Here is a 24,677-nt window from a genome sequence, read left to right on the forward strand (position 1 = left end):
ACCAATTTTTTTTAGACATTCAGAAATAATTTGTATCTTGTTGGATATTTATATATATTAAGTACTTGTCTTATATAGATGATTGGGTTTTTATTGAGTTATATAATGATGAGAGATGCACGAGGGTGCATCTTATGATTCTCTACAAATTAGTTAATCTCTGGTCCTTGTCTCTTGATCACTTCTCCATTTTCTTCCGGATACTACAGATGAGTGGCTAAACTACCTTCTGTCTTTTCTCCTCTATTTAAAGATTGTCTGGAAGAGTTCGTTTAAGTGATAAGACCGTTTTGTACCTACATACTTTAAATCAGATGTTCCCAAACTTTTTTGTGTCGTAGACCCCTTGTCATATGTTCAAAATCTACCCTGTACCATCGTAAGCACATATTATTATATTAGAGTCCGTTAGTTTACTGTTCCCACGCGTTCCCTTCCCCTCCCTTACCTAGTACTGAACTGACCGTACAGCGGCCTTGACGCGCGCGCGCATTTGTTGTGAATTAAAATAAATTAGAACTGTGTTAAACCTACTGTGAAACTGGAAAGCTAGCGAAGATATCTTCGAGACCCTGAAGCCCAAGAAATCCGCAGAACCATACAGGTACGAGACAGACGCTTCCCTATATATATACATAGTAAATTCCTTAACATTTTGGTAGCAGAGAGTAGTTTCCCTAACATCATACTTTCCTGTTTTGGGAAGACCCCATTCCCCCATTCTTACCTGGTATTGATTTTTTGTAAATGTCTAACTGTAGTAATGTTTAGCTTTAGAAACTCAAAGTAAAAACAACAAATGACCGCTGTCGTAGACCCCTTGCAATTTGTCATAGACCCACTACCCACTTTGGGAATCACTGCTTTAAATATTCTGTTGTTTTTAATTTTTATAAGGTGCAATAAAGAAACAACTAATGTGGAGATATAATTTATTAGTAGGTGTGGTGTGATGCTAGTGGTGCTACAGCGAGAACTGGTAGAGTTCGGCGTCCCGTGCGGGGGCGGCGGGGGCTGCGGGCCCGGCCCCCCCACTGGGTCCGGTCCCCCCACAGGGGGCGGCGGGGGCGGGGGCGGGCCCGGCCCCCGCACAGGGGGCGGCGCGCGCGGTGCGTCCGCAGCACGACCAGTGCCGCGCGCCCGGCCACCCCGCGTGACCGTGCCCGCACCCTGGTTCACGTTATATTATATTATTAACAATAATAATCTCAGGACAATTCACAGCGCCATCTAGTCCCAAATTAAGCTACCTAAAGCTTGTGTTATGGGTACTAGATAACTGATAAATACATAGATTTCTTGTTAAATACATATATATTATATCAGACCGACACAAATGTTCGTACCGTGCGAGGAATCGAACCCGCGACCATCGGAAGTAAGGCGGTTTCATAACCGCTAGACCACCGAGGCCGTTATCTATTAAATTCTTCATTTTAGAAAATAATTTTTAATTGTTATTAATTTATTAGTAGTCTTGGAGTTAATGCAGTGTTCATATCACCAAATTGTGCCGTCTCACCTACTTCAGCCATCGCGCAGCATTATTTGTAAGCTGTGTTTTGTTCATAGAGTGGAGTAATAATTATAACCATTGACAATTCCTACGACGCCTGTTTCCCATTGTTTCCTACCTGGTCAAAACTTTTATGATGGTTAAGAAAATTGTTTTGTGAGTTTAGGGAGACTCAGCTGTGGTTTCAAGGATAGTAGGGTAGGGTTTTGAGGAGTGGTACCCTCCAAACATGTAAAAACACAGTCTTCCTCTCGTTTCAATTAAATCATAATCAAACCTGTTAAATCATAGTCAAACCTATATATTGAAGATAAAAAATAGTCACCTGGCTGTACTGTCGTGGGACACATGTCAGCTGAAAGTATTTAGTTAAAATAGTTTCAATTTGGCCTTTAATAATAATATCTAGACCTTATACACCAGAAGTTTAAATTCGTCATTAGGTAGCTATACTAGCTTTTACCGGCTTCGCTCGCATAACTTCATTACTGGCTGCTAGACAGCGCTGATTTATAATTGATTTTAACTTCATTAGCTTCTAGATGTCGCTGAAGTACCTAAATATTAATATATTTTTGAGTTTTTTATAAAAAAAAATAAAAAGTATCTTATGATCATTCCAATACCTCCAAGAACATGTATACAAAATTTCATGATGATCGGTTCAGTAGTTTTTACGTGAAAGCTTTACAAATATCTCTACTTTCACATTTATAATATTACTAAGAATGAATTGGATGGGTTACCCTATCCTTCCGGGTAACATGTGGGTGTGTGTACCTTTATATCCTCCGGGCATGACTCCGCCGCAGCCACAGACGGCGTCCCGGCGGCCGCCCGACGAGCAGAACGCGCAGCAGTGGAACACGCCCCAGTGCGGCTTCGGTACCCGGGCCGCGCACAGAAACGGACTCCCCTGCGGACACCATACTCTATATCAGGGGTGGGGTGGGGTGGCCAACAGGTCGATCGCGACTGTTAGTCCAGTAGATCGTGGAAAGGCAAAAAATATAAATAAGTCGATCAGACTGCGCAACGTAACCGTAAAAAAAGTTGGCAATTACCAACTACAAACCTGATTATGCTGAACTGGTGGAAGATGCTCAGACGCAATACTCATGTAAAGCTAAATAAGTACTAATTACTAAGAATAATTTTCACATTTATATTTTTCTCTTCATAAAATAAAAAAATACTACATGATTGTACTTAACTATGCTGTTTCACCGGAGTCAAAAGAAAAAAAAACTGTTACATTGAAGATTTCAATAAGTATGTAATTGGTAGATCGGACAGGGTTTCAATAGTAAACAGGAGATCTTGGGTCTAATAAAGTTGGCCACCCCTGATCTATATTATATGTCGGGGAAAGGACTGTTCCATTGTTTGTTGGAAACTAAGAGCAAAGTCAGATTGACCTCTACTCTGGTACCTCTAGTAACAAGCGTGGATAATTCCCGGTGAATACACGTTATGCTAAAATTGACCAGTATTTTTACTAGGGATGTTAGGGAGCTCCATAACCGTAACCAAAACTATCGGATATCCGATATAAAAATATATTCGTAACCGTAACAATCAAAATCCTTTCTGACAAGTTCGGGGAGAATTGGTTACGATGTGCTAACTAACCTGACTTCATGTTCATTTTATCGGTAAGATAATGACCATTTGATTATCATTTATAATCCCCTTACGAGTGAATAATTCATATCCTCCGATTTTCTGAACTTCCGATTGAATCCATATCTTGTCCCTCTGAGTAAGCCTCTTAGTGATTCCCCTCTTCTATATTCCCCATTCGAGTGAATTCATATCCTCCCCCTCCCGAGTGTATCTATATATTCCCCCTCCCGTGTGTATATATATCCTCCCCATGCTAGTGAATCCATACCCCCCTCCCCCTGCGAGTGTTAGTGTGGAGTGCGGGTGTAGTAACGTACGCGTACGGGCGCGTCGTGCAGGGTGACGGCGAGGAGGTAGGCGCCCGGGGTGCGCGGGGCGAGCGCGAGCGCGTACGAGCCGTCGCCGCGGTCCCGCACGCGCGCCGCCGCCGGGGCCGCGCGGGCGTCGCGGCGCCGCAGCAGCCCCGCCACCTACACATACACACACCTACACATCACATACACACACCTACACATCACATACACACACCTACACATACACACATATAATAATAAATGCCTCGCATGCCTCGAAAATCACTTCCTTCCAGCATACTATAGTCAAGTGGAGTGAATTGTATATTATCATCATCACAGCCCAGAAGATGTCTCCACGACGATCGGTCCTACGCTGCTCGCATCCAATGCCTTCCAGCGATCTTGACCATATCGTCGGTCCACTTTGCTGGAATCCTTCCCACGCTGCGTCTTCCGGTCCGTGGTCGCCACTCGATGACTTTATTGCCCCAACGACCATATTGTATATATTATATTATATATACAATAATATATTTTTAAACAATTTAAAATACACACCTTTCGATTCTACTTAGTAAATTATCTACAATGTTAAATTTTATGTGTTAAAAATAGAATTAAAGAAAAAGAAACATATTTTTAAACAATATATGTATGTATGTCCATATCTTTAAGATGAAAGTGTTTATATATGTGTGTGTGTGTGTGTGTGTGAAACATGCAACTAGATCTTAAGTTAGGCCTATCTGAGTAGTGCGCAATAATCTTAACGATAAGATGGGGCCGTTATTTACACGGCGGCCCAATCACTGCAAATTAAATAAACACATGGTGTTTGGGAAACTCTCTGCTACCAAAATGTTAGGGAACTTACTATGTCTGTTACGTACCTGATTTGGTTCTACGGATTTCTTAGCCTTCAGGGTCTCGAAGGTATCTTCGCTAGCTTTCCAGTTTCACAGTAGGTTTCACAGTTCTAATTTATTTTAATTCACAACAAATGCGCGCGCACGTTAAGGCCGCTGTACGGTCCGTTTGTTACTAGTTAGGGAGGGGAAGGGAACGCGCGGGAACAGAAAACTAACGGTCTCTAATATAATATAATATCTGTGCTTACGATGATACAGGGTAGATTTTGAACACATGGCAACTAGCCTAGAACTTGAAGATTTGGCAAAATGGAAGAGCAAACGACATCACAAATCCTATGTGGTAGTAGCTCACTCAGGCATAAACGAAATATCTTCTGAAAATTCACATTCTATCCTAAGGATATAAATAGCATCACTTCAGTATCGCTAGTGTATGGGATTCTTACCTACTAAAAAACCGTCACCCTTTTGGCAAAATCTTCAAAAACCAATTCCCTGTCTTTTTAAGATTTCTCCACACGATAATTGCTCTGTGCTGACTGCTTATTATAAATACGATTATCGGATTTTTTATTTCTTCACACTTTAAACTTGGTTTCAACTTACCTGTTCACCACCACACCAAATGCGTTCACCGCTGCTGTCACGCAATTCTAATATTACTTCATGCTCGCAATCCACCTGGAGATCTTGAAGGCCTGGAATTATGTCAAGTAACCTGTTACTTTATATTTTGTTTCTATATCTTTATACAGCTCTACGCTAACGGTATACGCTGGTGGCCCCACCAGCACCACCTAATGATAACCCTGGACAATTCACATGGCGCCATCTAGTCCCAAACTAATCCGAGGATGTGTTTTATTAATTAAAATAATATTAATTATTATGAAAAAAATTGCAGAGCAAATTTGTTTAGTATCCATAAAACAAATTATGGATATACTGAAATATACTACATATATAATGTACATAGAAAACACAAACCGATACAAACAATCATACTCATGAATACAAATGTTTGTACCGTACGAGGAATAGAACCTGCGACCACAGTAAAATAGCATGCTAAGCCGTTAGACTACCGGTGGTATCAATAGATATTACCTTCAGTGTTCAGCACACATTTTTCAGGATCCGGGGCCTGAGTGAACAGTCTCCCCACCAGGGTGGGGTCGTGTGGGGCCGGAGCAGTTGGAGCGAATCTCAGCTCACATTTTGGGGTATCTGATAGTGGCTGCAGTTCAGTGAGCCGTTCAAGGCGACGGAGAACCGCTCCGCTGAGGGACAGGAGCTCGTCTTCTTTAGCTTCTGAGAGGAGCTGGAAATAATGATTTAAAACCGTAATCTACTATAATGTGGAAGTTTGTGAGTGTCGATGGGTGCATGGATTTTTGGTTTTTCTATAACGCAAAACCTTTTTTTTTCTGGACAATATAAACTAAGTGGTTCGATACCACCAGAGAGATTGGAATCATCGAGCGTACTCCATGTGAACGAACCTGACACTTGTATAATAGGACTCTCTGGTCCGCAGTGAAGTATCGCTTCAGTGTATATGGGAGTAAGCTCCTCTGAAAATCGAGTTTGTGTAGTATGTAAGTGTATGTAAGTGTATGTTTACACATTACACTGAAATGGTACTTACTACTCAAACTGTACTTTATTCACCACACGTGAGTGAAGTACAGCTTGAGTGTACGCGTAAGGAAGGCCCCTCTGAAACATGAGTTTGTGTGTTTGTGTGTGCATCTGTGAGTGTTTATGTGTGATGAGTAAGTACTACTTCAGTGCACGCGGAAGGAAGGTTCCTCTGAAAGTTGAGTTTGTATATGTGTAATTGCGTCTGTGAGTGTATTTATGTGTGATGAGTAAGTACTACTTCAGTGCACGCGGAAGGAAGGTTCCTCTGAAAGTTGAGTTTGTATATGTGTAATTGCGTCTGTGAGTGTATTTATGTGTGATGAGTGAAATACCACTTTAGTGCACGCAGAAGGAAGGTTCCTCTGAAAGTTGAGTTTGTCTATGTGTAATTGTGTCTGTGAGTGTATTTTGTGTGTGGTTAGTGAAATACCGTGTCAGTGTACACGGAAGGAAACTTCTTTGGAAGTCGAGTATGTCTGAGCATGTGTGTGTAAGAGCGTCTATGAATGTATGTGTGTGGGAGGTTGAGTATGTGTGTATAAGAGCGTCTATGAATGTATGTGTGTGGGAGGTTGAGTATGTGTGTATAAGAGCGTCTATGAATGTATGTGTGTGGGAGGTTGAGTATGTGTGTATAAGAGCGTCTATGAATGTATGTGTGTGGGAGGTTGAGTATGTGTGTATGTCTATGAATGTATGTGTGTGGGAGGTTGAGTATGTGTGTATAAGAGCGTCTATGAATGTATGTGTGTGGGAGGTTGAGTATGTGTGTATAAGAGCGTCTATGACTGTATGTGTGTGGGAGGTTGAGTATGTGTGTATAAGAGCGTCTATGAATGTATGTGTGTGGGAGGTTGAGTATGTGTGTATAAGAGCGTCTGTGAATGTGTGTGTGTGTGTGGTGTGGTGTAGCGTGTGCGTACCTCCTCCGCGAAGTGTACGGCGTGGTGCGCGTGCAGTGCGCGTTCTCGGAGCGCGCGACGGCGGCGCCGCACGCGCGCGCGGTGCTGGGCGCGGGCGCGCGCGGCGGCCGCCCGCAGTGCTGCGGCGTGCACGGCCGCCGCGCGCACGTACTGCTCCGCCCACGCCATCACCTCGCCCTCCACGCGCGCCGCGCCAGACTACACACGACAACCTTCACACGACACGTTCTTTCACTTTTTTCCAGAATACTCTAATGCTGTTGGCCGCAGCTGGGCTTTACAACTTCACAGGACGTTAGAGAGCGAGTGCAATAGGCACTACAAACCTGCGGGAGAGCTAATGGAGCGGCTGAAGGCGAATCAATCGATTCCTGGTCTGATTCAAACGGGGATCGAAATTACGACGGCCTGAACCGAGTTTCGAACCCCTAGCCTTGTTGGCCTTAAGCCGCTCCATAAGTCATCATAACCATTTCAGTCCGGAAGACGTCCACTGCTGAAGAAAGACCTCTCCCAAAAATCTCCACAACGATCGGAACAACGCCCTCGGATTTGGAGTGCCACCCGCACTCGCACTCTATTATCCGGTAAAGTTGTCCAGCATTAGAATAGTACGAAAAAATCAAAATTACGTGTGCGAACAGCTTTTATGCCAGAAAGAGTGTGCATTTAAAAAAAAGAGAACGAAAAACACCAGTTTCCGCTAGTTCGCGAATTCCCGAGTTTTTCAATCATGCGGCTTTAGCAGCTTTTTGTGATAATTCATTATCATTGCAAAATGGCCGATTTCGGACTATACAAATGATGAATGTCTTTGGAAGATAACATCTGTGAAAACTCGTTATCGTCTCACAGATTTTAGTCTACTCGTTCTCTTTATACAGGTACATACATTTACAGATACGTTCTTTCCTGCGTGTAAGCCTATACGCACGTGAAAGAGTGTACTACACGTACAGGCAGTTTATGAGACATACTCACGTCGCTTTGGAACGCCTCGTCGTCTAGTATGCGGGTGGCTCGCTCCACGTTGTCGGGCACGAGCCGGGCTCGCTCGCACGCGTCCCGCAGTAGTCGGGCCCGCTCGGCCGCCGCTCGGGACGCGTTCGCTAGTGCGTGCCCCGAGTGAGCTATGATGCAGCAGTCCCGACATATCACCTATACACCGTAGCAATAGAAATACTCATCATCTGCTTCTTCCTTATCCCATTTATTTGGGGTCGGCGTAATATGTCTTTCTCTTTCATTCAAATAAACTCAATACAACTTTTGAATAGTCATATTTTTTATTCCACCACTCATTCGGAACGCAGAATTATCACAAAAAGAATGCGGGAGAAACTTGTGTGTTGGTCTTTTGCATAAATATTATTTTAAATCAATAATTACACAATAACAACGTGAAGAATTAAAAAAGGTACATTTTTTTACTACAAATGACATATTACATACTTTATATAAAGCCTGTGTTTTTTGCGCTAAATTAATTACAAACAACGATTTTTTTTATTCATACAAAATCGTCTATTTTAAATATTGCACGTAATAATCTGTCAAATATCACTGCTAACATCCCCAGTGTTGTTCATGTATATAGAATACGAGTACAAACAGATGGGTGTACTTACATACATCCATTGTTATATCAGGCTCCGGATGGCTGACTGCAGAATCAGGCAGAAACGTGTATTTACAACCAATGAGAAATCAGTAACTTTACTATTCTATTCATGTACATAAAAAAACTTTGGTTTACTTGTTGGCATGTAGCGCAGTAGACGCTGAGCTCAGCCTTCGGATGCTGACTGCAGTACTTGACGGGCAGAGGATCTAGTGGGTGCAGCGAGTGCCGTGAAGTGGCCTTTTGTCTGTGGTGCGAATCGCCACAAGAACTGCACAGGCTGACCAAGCACTGACTGCAGCGACTCTCCGCCTGAGTTGTGAAATAGAAATAATCTATATTCAAATGAACTCTATATATGTAAGCACTTTTGAATACGCATACTTTTATTATTCGAAACGCAGATTCGTCACAAGAAAAAAGTTGCGTATTGCTCTTTTGAATAAATGTTATCTGTACATATAATTAAAATTGGAGTGTCTGTTTGTAATATTGAAATAACCGTTTTTTATTACATGCATATGAATATAAATATGGTACAGACACCAAAATAACATTTATTACAATTTTTGTCTGTCTGTCTGTTTGTTCCGGCTAATCTCTGAAATGGCTGGGCCAATTTTGACGGGACTTATTTTGGGAGGTAGTTGATGTACTTTTATTTTAGAAAAATATACATACATATACATATTTTAGACAAATATAAACTTTTAATTTAAAATATGAAAAAATATTTATGGAGGAAATTTGTATGCCTTTAACGACCATAGTTCTGGAATTACAGACGTGAATGTATATTTTTTTCTAAATGCTGAAAATCGTAGTTGAATAGTTAATTCCATCATTACAGTAAATGTGCTGTCTCGAAACTTATGGGAATTGGAAACGGCCGTTCCGCGTGTAACCTCCATGCATCACTTCAACGCCATATGTTCTCTTAAAATACGTACCTTCTCGTGACACACAAAGCACATTTATCTTCGTGGATTCATTAGCAATACTGTATTTGTCAATCCTCGATATTAATTGGGGGAGTTGTAATACTCACTCGTTGGTTGTATTTATTATGTGTGATTTATCAGAAGACGAAGAAATGTAGTTAAGTAACGGACAGGTCATCATTATACTTAGTGTATGTGTTTTTTTAATATCAAACAAATTAAAGACAGAATTGGAGTCGTGTCGCATTAAGGCTTAAAGAGTTTGTAATGATTTATTGTACAAAATGTTAACAGATACATGTCTTAAAAAAAATAAATGGTACAATAGCGGACTTATCCCAAAAGAAGGTATGTTCCAGTCAACCTTTGAGTGACTGAAAGGAATTGTGGAGTGGTGGATACAGGTATAATAAAAAAATACGCGTCGAAAAGCAATATATATATAAATATAGTACAAGAAGTAAGAGTAAATCAGAGTATGATGGAAGATCGTAGAAAGTGGAAAGAGCTGCACCGACAAGAGCCCTGCTCTTAAATTTATGAATGAATGAATGAAATGTGTTTTTTATTAAATATCTTTCGCTTAAAAAAATACTGAATAATTATGTGTTAATTTCAAACAATAAAGCGTAGAATGATAGTCTGTATCAATCTGATGTATAAGCTATATTACTGTAAAGTTTCATCGAAATCCGTTCAGTAGTTTTTGCGTGAAAAAGTAACAAACTTCCATACGTACTCAGAAACTTTCACGTTTCTATTATATTAGTAAGATTTATACAAAAATAAAAATCATCCTTTTTAAATTCATTTTGTTATTTTTCGTATGTATAAAAATGCAATGAAACTATTTTCACTTTAGACTATTTTTTTCACTTTTGAAAATCGTTATTCAAAACACACCCGATATATATAAATATCAGAGATCAAAGCTATCTTACCTTAGTGTCACTGTTACAAAGATCACAAAGTACGCTGGCCTTGCCCCGCTCCCTCTCCGCGGCCATCATTTTCCGCAGCAGCACATAGTTCAGTGGCAGGGCGGATATACCCCCCAGGGGTAGCGGGGTCTCGTGACCGCAAGTTGGACATAGTAGAAACTGAACGCTTTTACCTGAAACCTGAAAACGCACATATGTAAACGAATGTTTAATTGACGATCTCAGTGGTCTAGTGGTTTAGCATCCCGCCTCACTTTTGGTCACGAGTTCAATTCCTCGCATAGTATAATATAATAATAGTACCCCTGGGTGATTCACACAATACTATCTAGTCACAAGCTATAGTTTCTTTTTTATAGCCTAGGGGACAAACAAGGTTGCGGCTCATCTGATGGCAAGTAATTACCGCCGCCCATAAGCACCCGCAATACCAGGGGAATTGTAAGTGCGTTGCCGGCTCTTTAAGAAAGAATAACTCCTTTATTGAAGGTTTATATATGGTATCAGTTCGGATATACCATTGCTGGAAGGTTCCACAATGTGGTTGTGTGCACAATAAGTTTCTAGAAAAGGCACGTATATAAATACTTAGATACATTTTGTTGTAGATACATACACGAATACAAATGTTTGTACCGTGCGAGGAAACGAACCCTCGACCATGAGCATTAAGCGGTGTGCTAAACCACTAGGCCACCAAGGTTGTTAATGTACAACTGACCTTTCTAGTTAATATTCCGTGCTTGCGAGACTTATGTTCCCAACTGTCCTCTGAGTCAGAATTGTGGAGGTCGCTCTCGTAGCCCGACGCGGCCGAGACCCCGCCTGACGACTCGCCATGTTCTAACTGAATAGATCCTGCAAAACGATAATGTGGATTAGCTATATTATTATTGTTAATTTTACTGTATTTTTTGTATGATGATTTAGTAGCACTATGTTGGCAGTTTGTATTCACACATTTCATCTAAAATAAGTAATAATAACGTAAAGTTTTAGAATTATTTAAAAGAGCAACACTCAAGTTTCTTTCTCGTTCTTCTTCTGATGATGTCTCATAATGATGATGACAAGCTTTCCGAATTAGACGTAAATTAAAAAAAAAGAATGACTATTCAAAATTGTTCCAATTTAAGTTTATTTGAATAAAGAATATTGTATTCTATCTTATCCAATTTCTTCTTAAAACATGCATTATTTACGAAGGTACTTTTAGAAATATGATATTAATCCTAATCTAAAAACGTTAGTGTTGAACAGTTTAAAAGTTAAAGAAATATTGGCCCGTGCGAAGCCGGGACGGTTGGCTAGTACACAATGTACATAGAAAACATCTAGACCGACACAAACAATCATACTCATGAATACAAATGTGTGTACCGTGCGAGGAATCAAACCCGCAACCATCGAAAGTAAACCATTAAGCCATTTTCCAGGTGGATCGTCAGGTTGTTTGCCATTCCTGTAACCACAGGTAAAACCATTTCTAGCAAAGTATCATGTCAGGTTGACCTCCACGCGGTTTCCCCTGGACACCATCATGACAAATTCTTGGAAAATTTGTCATAATGATCTAAGTGACTTGACTTCATGCTCATATTATGCTCATGCTTGTTGCTGAACAGACCAGTCCCCACAATCAGCACCCGTTCACGAGTATGACAGACGAGTCAGCCATATCGACCCGGCCGACCACGCCACCACAAGTTTGAACTTTATAGCGACATTACTACGTCATTTATATCATTTACAGCATAGGCTGTATCAATCACAGTTTTCAGCCAATACAATATTTAATTTACAATAAGTATATACATAAAAAACCACAGATTAGATAAACTTATGAATACATAAACTCGCACCCACGCTGAAGCATCATTCATAATTTTCATTTATTTAAAGCTAAATGATTCATAGTTTAAACAAGGTCGAGTATTATAAGAATTTCAGTAACTCTCGACCGACAGCATCATTGCCAAAATATTGCGGATATGCGAACGGTAACCGGAAGGTGTTTTTTTATGTCATGTCATTTATAACTAATGGTTGTATAGGAAAAATAATGTATACTAATATTATAAATATGAAATTGTCTGTCCGTATGTTTATTATTCTGCTCTCTCTCTATGACTAAACGGCTGACCAGATATTAATGAAATTTGAGATGAAGATCAGGAGAGCGTACCTACATCTACACGCGAAAGTTTGTAAGTATGGATGGATGCTTGTTACTCTATCACGCAAAAACTACTGAACGGATTTTGATGAAACTTTACAGTAATATAGCTTATACATCAGAATAACATAAAGGCTATAATTTAAAAAGATATTATGTAAATTGGGCAACATATAATTATAAATGTCAAGTAAGTGCGCGGGTCAGCCAGGAAGCTATTGTATTTTATGACCAAAACTACTTTTTTAGCAAACCAAGAGTTATATTTACTTACATTTTTAATATCTACAGAACACCCCCATTATATTTCCAAATATTTATCACTGCCTGAGGTCAGCCGTATGCTTAAACCGTTATTAAATAAAAAAGTCAATGACATCTAAGAAATGAACAAGAAAATAACACGTATCTGTTACATATCATCTCACTGTGTGGGTCTGAGTCATAATACTCAATTGAGTTTTTATATAGAACACATCCATTTGCCAGAAATTGGAATTGGTTGATCGTTGCAAAATTATTGGCAGCCATTTTACTGTATTTAAAACGAGCGTGTTGAAATGTTTTTATATGTCATGTCAGTTATATCATGACTTAAATATAATTTATTTCATGTTAATGGAACCGTATATATATAAATTTATATATTTTTATTCTACTATGGTGGCGAACAAGCATACGGCTCATCTGATGGTGAATGGTTACCGTAGCCTATGGACGCCTGAAACACCAGAGGTGTCACGTGCGCATTGCCGACCAGAATATAATTATACTACTATTACTAGTAGCTGTAGCCGCTGTTTTCCGCGTGAAATTAATAGCATACATTACCCTATATGTTAGTCTGATCTATAAGCTATATTACTGTACAGTTTCGTCAAAATCTGTCCAGTAGTTTCTGAGTGAAAGAGTAACAAACATCCATCCATAATCACAAACTTTCGCGTTTATAATATTAGTAAGAGTATGCGATATTATGTTATCTGTGGTAAGAGTAAGTTCTATCCAAATCCGTAAAATAGTTTTTACGTGATATGTTCCATCCAAATTCGTCCAGTACTTTTTGCTTAGAGTAACAGACATTCATTTATCCATAACCATACTTACAAACTTTCACTTTATAATATTTAGTAAGATTATTTTATCTTTGGAAATCAGATCAATATTAAAAGAGAACTATATCGTTGTTGTTGCCGATGGCAACCTTTTTGATTGTCTTTACATTTTTGCTAGCGAGCTGATTACACTTATTTTACCTCACCCAGGAACGTGTCTCATTTTGAACAATACAGTCCTTCCGTAACAGTTGTAATGCTAAATAATCTTTCTGTCCACTACACCAAGAAGTTTAAGGAAACGTCAAGGAAACGATTGTTTACATTCATGTACCATTACTTGACTGTGTGAATGTATGTTTGTTTGCACGTGTCGCGCGTTACTAGCGGGGTGGCAGTGGCAGCCAATTATAGAAACACATTAACTAAGTTCCGGCGTGTGAGTACGCATCAATGAGACTGAATATATTCATTATTATGCATTTAAAATAGGGATGACATGGATACAGATGTTATTTACTACTTTACTATGGGAATACGACAATTTTATATTTACTTGGTTGTACAGACAAAAGTTGTTTTGTCATATAAATTAACTAGCTTTTGCTCGCGGCTTCGCTCGCGTTAATTTATCCCCATTAGGGGTGGAATTTATCAAAATCCGTTCTTAGGGGATGCCTAAGTCATAGTAGCTTTATGCATGCAAAGTCTCAGCCCGATCGGTTTAAAATTGACAAAGTTTCATACAAACTTTCATCCCCTATTTTATTCCGTTGGGGGTAGAATTAATCAAAATCCTTTCTTAGCAGATGCCTACGTCGTAACATCTACCTGCATGCCAAATTTCAGCCCGATCCGTTCAGTGGTTTGGGCTGTGCGTTGATAGATCACTACGTCAGTCAAGTTTGAGTTATATATATTTAGAAGTACTAATATCGCTATTAATAAATAGGGGTAGGATGGTAGAAGGGTGAAAATTTAGGTTTGTATGTATGTTTAATGCAACATTATAAAAAAATTGGCAAACACAAACAAATAGATAGTAGCCGATTCTCAAATCTACTGAATATTCATTACAATTTTATAAATATTGGTCAAGCCTTTTCGGAGGGACACGTGACACGAGATTTTTTTTATATATATATGATTCCTTATAGGAAAACCTAGGGTATGTAGAAACAATTTACAAATATTTTATAGAATTAGTCGTTATTTTGCATTATATTATTTTGAATAAAATAATTGATTTATATTATTTTGAAATTAAATGAAATGAAATGATATTTATTCAGTAGATGTTAAAAAAACTAAAACACACATTAAACAAATAAAAATAAACTCAATAATTGCAACAATTACAAAAAATAAAAAAAAGTACATTTACCATATAAATACATTTGTTATAAAATTACAAATTACGTATGTTTGTCAAAACATCTATAGAATAGGTCCGTGCTCAGTATAATGCTGCAGCGGCTGTAGCGCTGCAACGCTGTTTTTCAGCACAAGACCTGGTGGTGTATTGTTGTGTTGTACACGATTTATATGATATACTAAATATATATTAAATTGACATTTTGTTAAATTCCGCTACAATTAGTATGTGTGAGACCAAATATATTGAATGCGGAAACTTTACTACCGTTACCTTCTCAAATAGTGATAAATTTTAATAGCTATGAAGCCTAGTGTTGCCTGTTCGGCGACCTGTCAATCAATTTACTTAACAGTTTTACGATACGGCTAGACACAATTATAATACCGTATGGAATTCATGAAAATTGGTATGAATTTAACCAATTTAAACTATCTATCTCGATAAGTACTAAGTTAATTTTTGAAACAGTTTTTTTGGTCTTGATCTAAAGTTGGCTTTTTCAAGTTACGACAATTCTGCTTTCTTCCATCCTTATATATAGTTGTTCATCTATTGAAACAACACCTTTCTTCTTTGCATGTCGGATGTAGGTGATTGATTAACAAGATTAAATAAGCTGGGTCACAGCTTACTCTGTGGGGCTTCGCACTCACGATATACAACTTTACCTAGTCTATAATTTATAAAATAAATATAACGAACATACCTATTATGCGACATTTTGTAGACCTCGGAATATATTACCCCCGGGTAAGGATTTAGCATACCGCCTCAATTCCGATAGTTGCGGGTTCGATTCCTAACACGCAAATTTGTAGGAGATCTTAAGAGATCGTTAATTAAAAAATGTTATTATAGCATTTCGGGGTATGAAAACGACATATTGAATTAAATATTCTACAAGTTTACATAATAGTGAAATATGTATAGTTTAAAATTATTAATAATTACGTGAATTAGATGTTATTATTATTATTATTGAATATATACAATTTAGAATTCGTCCTCCTCTCTTCTCCTCTGCTTGCTGTGTCCAACAGGCTCCATAATTGACCTACTTTGAATTAAACTACCTACCAACTGCTTATTGTACAGTTATGTAATGCAAAGCTCAAATAAATAAATAATTAAAATTATTTATTTTTATTTATTTATACTCTTTATTGCACCAATTACAGAACAAAAACAAAAAACAATTAAAATAGAAAATTTACATTGATACAAAAAGCGGTCTTATCGCTAAGCAATCTCTTCCAGACTACCTTTAGGTGGATAGAGAAATAAAAATAAGAACAGGGTAGGTGGCGCACGTAATAAATAAAATTTTATTTATATTATATAAATGATGTATTATATGTATATAAGTATATGCGTATATGTATGTATATTTAAAAAAATATATTATATCGTATATATATACTAATTCAAATGTAAAAAAAAGATAACTTTAATGTGATGTGATATCATCATCACATGACTCATGACACCGCCCTCATGACTCTGTTTGCCCTATGGTTTACTGACAGAAAATGCCTCAAGGTGGAAAGTCCGCCATGTGCACCTCTATTTATTAATTTAATAAATAAATTAGTATGGAAGTATGGATTCGTTTCACAGTTCTAATTTCCACAGACGAAACGAAATTTTGATTACACAATACAACAGCCACTATGTTTTAATGAGTTGTTAACAGTTTAATAGCCTCTCCAGACTCCAGATGCACTGCACGCCCTACTGAGTAGGACAAAGCCATAAAACCATGCTTTATTTACATTAAATTAATATCCAGCTCAAGATGACCTCCCTAGAAACGTCTACGCACGACGTAATTTGGCACCCGATCGGTCGGGTCGATCTGTCATCAACTTTGTCGATCCGATCGGTCGAGTCGTTTGTCAGTTTAAAGGATAAAAAGGATACGATACGATCAAAAGATGAGTATGACGAGACGAGATCAAAAAAGGCACCAATGTATTGCAAATTCTTTACAAGATTAATGTTAATGTAAACAAAACAATTATTATAAAAAATATAGACAAAATATAATATGATATATGTATTTGGAAACTTTTTTATATACAAAATGAAAAATATGTATAGTTCATAGATATTAGAATACCTAAGATTTTGACATTATTTTTGTCCATTTCACGATATATGTTGAGTAACGATATGGATTGATCAACTTAATTTCTTAATTGACAATCTGACCAATGATCAGATTATTCGACCTGTCAAAGACTCATAAAGCGAAATTTGGATCGTTCGACATTACAATGTGCGATTTCGTGTCTTTGAACATTAGCAACGTATTAACTCTACATTTCGTGATTATTGAGTTAACCGACATCGTTTCAGAGATTAGCAAGAACAAACAGACAGACGGACATATTTTTTACAATTAATTTATTAATGTAAGTACCGTATATACTTTCATATACATTTAGTAAAAAGCTGTTAATTTTAAATTACAAACAGATACTTTAATTTTATTTATTTGTACATATAATTAGATATACATAAAATAAACAAAAAAGTTGTCTGTCTGTTATGCGTATTTTAAATATTAATTTATTCGATACCCTCAGTTCGTACCACAGATAACATAATATTACATAGTTCGTACGGTCGACATCGGCTTGCCGCTTCCATTCAATATACTTACTTAATATTGTGAGATCATTTCAAATGGTATTCCCGATTCGTTAATAGGCCCATCACTTTGCACTACGTGTATTTTATAGGGCTCTATAAATTTATGGCTTGATAAAAGATGCGGTTGTCTATTGTTATATGTTTTTGATTGGCTTCTCTGTTATAATCCATATAAACAGAGAATAGAAATAGTATTTAGTGTTTAGTAGTTAGGTAGACAATTTTTATGATTAACTAATCACTCCTGACATCGAGTGCTTAGAAATTTGTGAGTTAAGAATAAGTATATATATTAACATGATTATTATATTACATATGACACTTGGGAATGACAGTAGAACCCTCAACAACATTAAAAACTAATCAAATCATTTAATTTTGTAAATTTTGGATATAAACATTCTATATATCATAATTATGTATTAATACGTGACATTAGAAACTTTTTACGAAAATTGCGGATAGAGTTATGAAATTTCGCACGCTTATATTATAGAATATAATATAATAGAATAACATAAATCACAGATCACAACAAAATAAAAACGACAGCTGACAGCTGCATATAAATTATTATATAAGATAAACGTAAATACAAAACAAATCAGATGAAATCATTATATACAAAAAAAATAAATAAATAAAAGAACAAAATAGTAAAACAAATAAATAATGATAATAAAGTAAAATGCATTTCTTATCCACCACTGCGGAGCATCGCCACCGCATCACTGTGTACTGTAAGGGGCCGACGCTGATTTTCAGTGGAACCCCGAATAAGTGATTCACGGATAAATATGCATATAATACAATTAATTTAATACAATATCATATATAATAGACTACATACATAGTTTAAAGGATAGATATTCCGCATTCCTTCCCTATATAAACATATAGGTAAAGAATGCGAAATGGTAATATTTTTTTAATGATGTGCATAAGAAATACCACGTATTCGACATGCGTATGCGTATAGAATAGAATAGAAAATCATTTATTCAAATAAACCTTTATAAACACCTTCTTAATAAACATTGAAGCACTTTTGAATAGTCATTACATTTTTTTAATCTACCACTCATTCGGAAAGCTGTTTCATCACAAGAAGAACGAGCAAGAAACTTGCGTGTTGCTGTTTTAAATAATTTTATTATTACTTTACATTTTTAAGTTTAAGTATGTGAATACAAACCACCAATTAGCACTAATATATAGCATAGTATGTTTACGTATATGTCAAATTGAGAATAAATTAATATTATTTGTGTTTAATATTACCTACTTGTCTATCCATAATTTTACTGAATGTGTAATTTTTCATATTTCGACCATTGGGCGACGACTAGTAATAAATAAACTCTAAGTAAACTCAGGACTATTTACACTGCGCCATCTAGTTCCGTTAAGATAAGCTTACGTTATGGGTACTAAACAACTGATATAAATACATAAAACATTTTTTTATATATATGAAATAAACCCAAACAATCATACTCATGAATACAAATGTTAATACTGTGTGAGGAATAGAAGCCGCAAAACATTTGAGTAACAGATCGTGATAAAAACTACCGTTTCGATCTTTCGATGCTACAGATAAACAAAATAAAGAAGATAATATTCTGTACATACATTCTTTTTTTAATAGATTAATCTAAATAGATATTTTATGATATTTAATAAAAAAGAACACGAAAAATTCATTAAATATATTTCAATATAATAAAAAATAAAATAATCTACTACTCACCAATGTCTACTTCGCTCCAAGCCTCCGCCTCTCCTTCCTGATGAAGACCTTGGAGGCATCTCGTGCAGAAACTATGTAGGCACCCCAACAGTCGAGGTTCAGCTAGCTCTTTCTTACACAGCTTGCACTCCCACTCTTTGGTGACGGTATTCCCATCTTCATAAGCGGATGTCCTGGGTGCTATGTTCAGGCATTGGCTCAAAGGCCGCTGGTTTCTTGGTACTCTCAATGGACTGTTTCCAGCACTAATAGACGACTGCTCCAATGATTTCCTCTTGTCTTGTTTCTTTCTCGAAAAGCTACCGAAAATATAAAGAATACGATCGACTTCCATATCTAAAAATCTTATAAACTTATGCGGCGCATTTCCTTAGCCTTAATTTACTATTTGCTCAATTTTTAAATTATAAATTATTAATTCTAAATTTAAATATTAAAATACAATTCTTTTAAAACTCTGTATTTTTTAAAATAATTGAAATTTGACTCGATAGCACAGACGATCGTGATATACAGTTAATAAAAATATACGTGTTCTCAGAGAGACGTCTTGGTTTTAACTGAATAAATTGCATTGAATGAAGGAGATACGTTTGTAAGCCAGATGTGTTGTTTATTTACGGGCAAAGAAAAGAAAACTGATGCATAATTGCTGTTCAGTTTTAGATGAGTATTTAATAGTAATAATGTAGAATAGTTTACTATATCTAATTTATAAAATTCTCCTAAGATAATGTAACAAAACTCCTCCGAATGTTTTGACCTTGATTCTTATGAAGTTTTGTGTGTATATTTAATTGATCTGAGAATAAGACGTAAACTTTCTAGTTTACGTTCAATCTTATCAAACGTCTAAGTGATAGGGTTTATTCATATCTTTTTTTTTTTAATCTTGGACGAAATTTATTATTTATTTTTGTCCTACATTTATATTCTTCTGCCATCAAATCCAATCCTACACCATGAAAAATAAGTTCCAACCTTTTAGCTTTAAAAATGACGATACCTCTATACAACCTTTTATCTCCCCATCAATCCCTTACACCTTTCTTTTCGCTTTAAAAAGTAGCCTATGTCCTTAGGTTTAAAAAACCCGCATCAGAATCGATCCATTCGTTTAGTAGCTACAATACGACAGACATAAAGAAATACGTTATACTTATAAGTAATTATAACACACCACAAAATTATAAAAAATATTAATAAAAAAACAACACCACTAAGAGATATCAAATTAAAAATAATTAATTTAAAAAAACTGCCTACTAATTATTACCATAGACTATATATGGTGTAGCTGTGAGGGATAACTCATGTTACTATATTACAGTTACTAATCAAGTGTAACATGACGTCACGTCCCATTTCCCAGCACTTGAGGGATGAGTTGGACTTGAAACGCTGAGCCCAGCTCACGTGTAAATAGGTGACTATTTTTGTCTTAACAACACCCCCGTCATACTCCATTTCCGTAATAGTTTGTGGTATGCTATCGCAAGACTAATCCTACTGTAATATTAGAAACACGAAAGTTTGTGAGTATGGATGGATCTTTCACGCAAAAACTACTGAATAAATTTTGATGATTTACAGCAATATAGCTCAGAATAACACATAGGCTATAAATTTCACACTGTGGATGTAGTGTTGACAGTCTCGATGGTCTAGCCTTGCCTAGAGATGTGCTAACTCGTTATAAACATGACTCGAGTTAACTCGAATTGAAATTCAGGTAACTCGAGTTAACTCGAGTTCGAGAGTCGAGACGAGTAGAAAACGCACTTTAAAGCCGCTGAAGGACTTATAGAACGCATAATCATTTTAATGATAAAATAATCGGACGAATATGCGAAAAAAAATGATAACAACCTCAACTCAATACTGAAATATTTGTGACGAGTGAAAATTGTATGATATGAAATGATTGGAAAATTTCTCTTCACTTGATTCATTCATTTACCAGTTGTTCCAGTTCTTACAACTCAACTCGAGTTTTCGAGGTAAACTCGAGGCAGAATTCAACTCGAGTTAACTGGAATTAGTAACTCGAGTTAGTAACTCAAGTTGACACATCTCTAACAATGCATGCTTGGTGGTTAGTTCGATTCTTCGCACGGTACAAAGATTTGTATGCATGAGTATAATAATTTGTATTTGGCTAGGTGTTATCTATGTATAATATATGGGTATATAAACACAATAATAATGAATATATGTATGTCAGTTGTCCAGTACCCATAACACATGGTCTGCTTAGCTTGGGTCTAGATGGCGCTATGTAAATCGTCCTGAGATATTAATAGTATTGTTATTATAATATACCTTTAGAATTCAAATCCCGTGCTCGTTAAACGTACACCCGGGTCACAAGACCCGGAAACTGCTCGGTGTTTCCCTACCAATACATTTAGGCATCCAATCGCGAAAAAATAACAATCAGATATACTTTTACCATCATCATCTGCTCCGTTCTTACCCCATTTTATGGGTAGGCGTAATACATTTTTATCTGCCATTCATCCCGTACACTTTTACCACAGATAATATAATCTATACATATAAATAAAATTGGAGTGTCTGTTTGTAATATTGAAATAACCGTTTTTTACTACATGCATATGAATATAAATACGATACATACACCAAAACAACATTTTTTACAATTTTTGTCTGTCTGTTTGTTCCGGCTAATCTCTGAAATGGCTGGACCGACTTCGATGGGATTTTTATTGGCAGGTAGATGATGTAATAAGGAGTAACTTAGGCTACTTTTATTTTTGAAAAGTAAAGTTATATTCCCCGCGTACAAAGTACGCATGTACAGCTAGTATTAGGTACATAATATTATTGTGAATGTAACAGCACCACTCAGTCGGAAGTACAATAAATTAATGTGTATTTAGTATGTATTTGTGAGAGTATGTATGTATGAGAGTATGTATGGCGTAGGTGTTATATTTATTGAAACAATAAGGTAGGTAACGAATTGTGTGTCACACTAACACCTAATTGTTCCGTGCACGTGCGAAGTGACCCGAATTAAAACCGTCTTGCAACAGGAAGGTGTTATTAAATATTTTGCGTTTGTTCAATGAATTACATTTCTGTCTCTATTACAATATGCATAAAGTATATATCGTGTTTTAGTAGGCGGTAAATGCTTGTGGGACTGGTCTGTTCAAGTTACGATCACTGTTACTCTTTTTGCTTTTGCAATAGCATATGCTGATGGTCATTCTATTCTCCCAAATTTGAATTTCAAAAAGGAATCTTTTTTTTTTATCTCAGGACAATTCACACATAGCCATCTAGACCCTAGTTAAGCTAGCTAAAGCTTGTGTTATGGGTACTAGATAACTGATACATATACATAGATATATTTTTTTGTAAATACATACATATTATACATAGAAAACACCCAGACCGATACAAAGGCTCATACTCATGAATTCAAATGTTTGTGCCGTGCGAGGAATCGAACCCGCGACCATCGGTCGTAAAGCGGTGTGCTAACCGCTATACCACCGAGGTCGTCAGTATATCTGTATTACTGTAAACATGTACAACATTTATTTTAAAAGAATAACGATCTGTCTTGTTAGTTCTTCTCATCTCGAAATCATTCCGAACTGACGGTAGATTCGACATATCATAAAAGTATGTAATAGACCTACATGAATAAAGATATTTTGAATTTAAATCTAGCTTAGCGCCAGCCCCGAATCGAGGGGCTACACGGGGCCCGCCCCCGGGCGGTAAGTTCGAACTTGGCAGATGAAAACACATCTCATCATTAACGCATCTTTGACTTTGACCACTGACAGACGGTCATCAAGTAAATTGTGTTCAATGTATTTCAAAATAAATATATAATTGTTGAAAAAGTCACAATGATTAACATCAATAGTAATTGGACAAACTGTACGTGAATGTATTTTCTTAGATGTGTTTTGGTAATGTATATGTGTGCATATATATATAATAAATAACACAAACACATATTACGCCGACCCCAAATAAATGGGATAAGCAAGAAGCAGATAATGATATATAATAAATATATATTAATATTATATTTTAATATTGTTTGAATTTAATTTATAATACAAAAACATACACCACAAAAATATAAATAACAGACGAAACAGCGGGTAACAAGTAGTCTTCTATACAAAAAAAACAAAATAAATAGTACTCTATTACCTAATGTAAATCATAATATTGGGTACTATGTTCGTACATATATGCAATATTAAAATAAATAACCTATTTATTTATATCAAAAATAAATAAATAGGTTATTTATTTTAATATATGATTTACGAAATTCAGAGTAATTATCGAAATTACTCTGTACTTTAAAAAAATAGGGACGTACTTACTGCTTACTAAAAATATTCATGTTGTTAAATTTCTGGTTTTATCATTATCAATTCAAATTCTTCAAACGAAATCTTTTTAACACAATAAAAGAGATAAATATATGCTATAATTAAGGTATATTTTTTATTTTCATTCTGTACACACAATAAATAGCACGGTAGTTGACCCAGTTTTGGCGGCAAAACTAATGTCAGTGCTATTTTTCGCGCGCAGCCGCCCGTGTGGCACGGGAAATAATCGGAAACTGAGATTACGACTGAAAGAACTCACCTTGAAACTTTTCGACTATTACAGAATTATCTGTGTAACAATATAACAAAATAAATTAGCGTAGGCTCAATATTCTATTTTTTAGACACAATAGAACGGGAGTTTTTTCCGTTTTATCGTGGGTAAAAAATGACACTGCATTATTCCATCTAGGATTTCATTTTTGAGCACATCTATTACTTTATTTTTAATTAGTTATTGTCAAAGGAAAACCTCTGGGTTATCGTATAAGAGTCTAAAAATGCCGCATTATGTAAATCATAAAACGTTGAGATAAAAAATATTTTTTTATTCCTAATGAATTGACTAGGAATTACCGATGGTGGTTTCCAGAGGAGGCCGCGCGGAAGTGGACCTGATATACGTGACTAGCAATGGTGCAAATAGTTGCCACTATTTATTGAGAACTACCTTCCTTTCCTTCCCCACGGTTACATTGTTTTTTGGTTTAGATATCTAATGATAGAATGGTGCATCCGTCTGCGCTAACGGTATACGCTTGCGGGGCACTAGTGAACGATATAAGAATAGGATGAGATCAGGTCAGATGATCCATCATAGCAAATTCATTAGGGCACCGCCGTGGAGGTGAACCTGACATGGTGCATTGCTAGTAATGAGGTCATT

General features: G+C 36.5%; 1 protein-coding gene across 1 annotated transcript; it reads right to left on the reverse strand.

The window, feature by feature from the left end:
- Window positions 1–964: 964 nt before the first annotated feature.
- LOC131854715 (E3 ubiquitin-protein ligase TRIM45) lies at window positions 965–23,857 on the reverse strand. The gene is made up of 12 exons (XM_059205855.1): window positions 23,780–23,857; window positions 19,398–19,696; window positions 11,102–11,238; window positions 10,381–10,560; window positions 8,634–8,810; window positions 7,859–8,035; window positions 6,878–7,075; window positions 5,418–5,631; window positions 4,917–5,008; window positions 3,460–3,612; window positions 2,297–2,432; window positions 965–1,170 (listed from the first exon to the last, which is right to left on the reverse strand). The coding sequence occupies exons 1-12, from the start codon at window positions 23,797–23,799 to the stop codon at window positions 965–967; spliced, it is 1,989 nt and encodes a 662-aa protein (XP_059061838.1). The 5' UTR covers window positions 23,800–23,857.
- Between the last annotated feature and the right edge of the window lie 820 nt (window positions 23,858–24,677).

This window comes from Achroia grisella, unplaced genomic scaffold, assembly GCF_030625045.1.
Source record: "Achroia grisella isolate CSIRO2021 unplaced genomic scaffold, CSIRO_AGI_Agris_v1 utg1244, whole genome shotgun sequence".
Classification (NCBI taxonomy): domain Eukaryota; kingdom Metazoa; phylum Arthropoda; class Insecta; order Lepidoptera; family Pyralidae; genus Achroia; species Achroia grisella.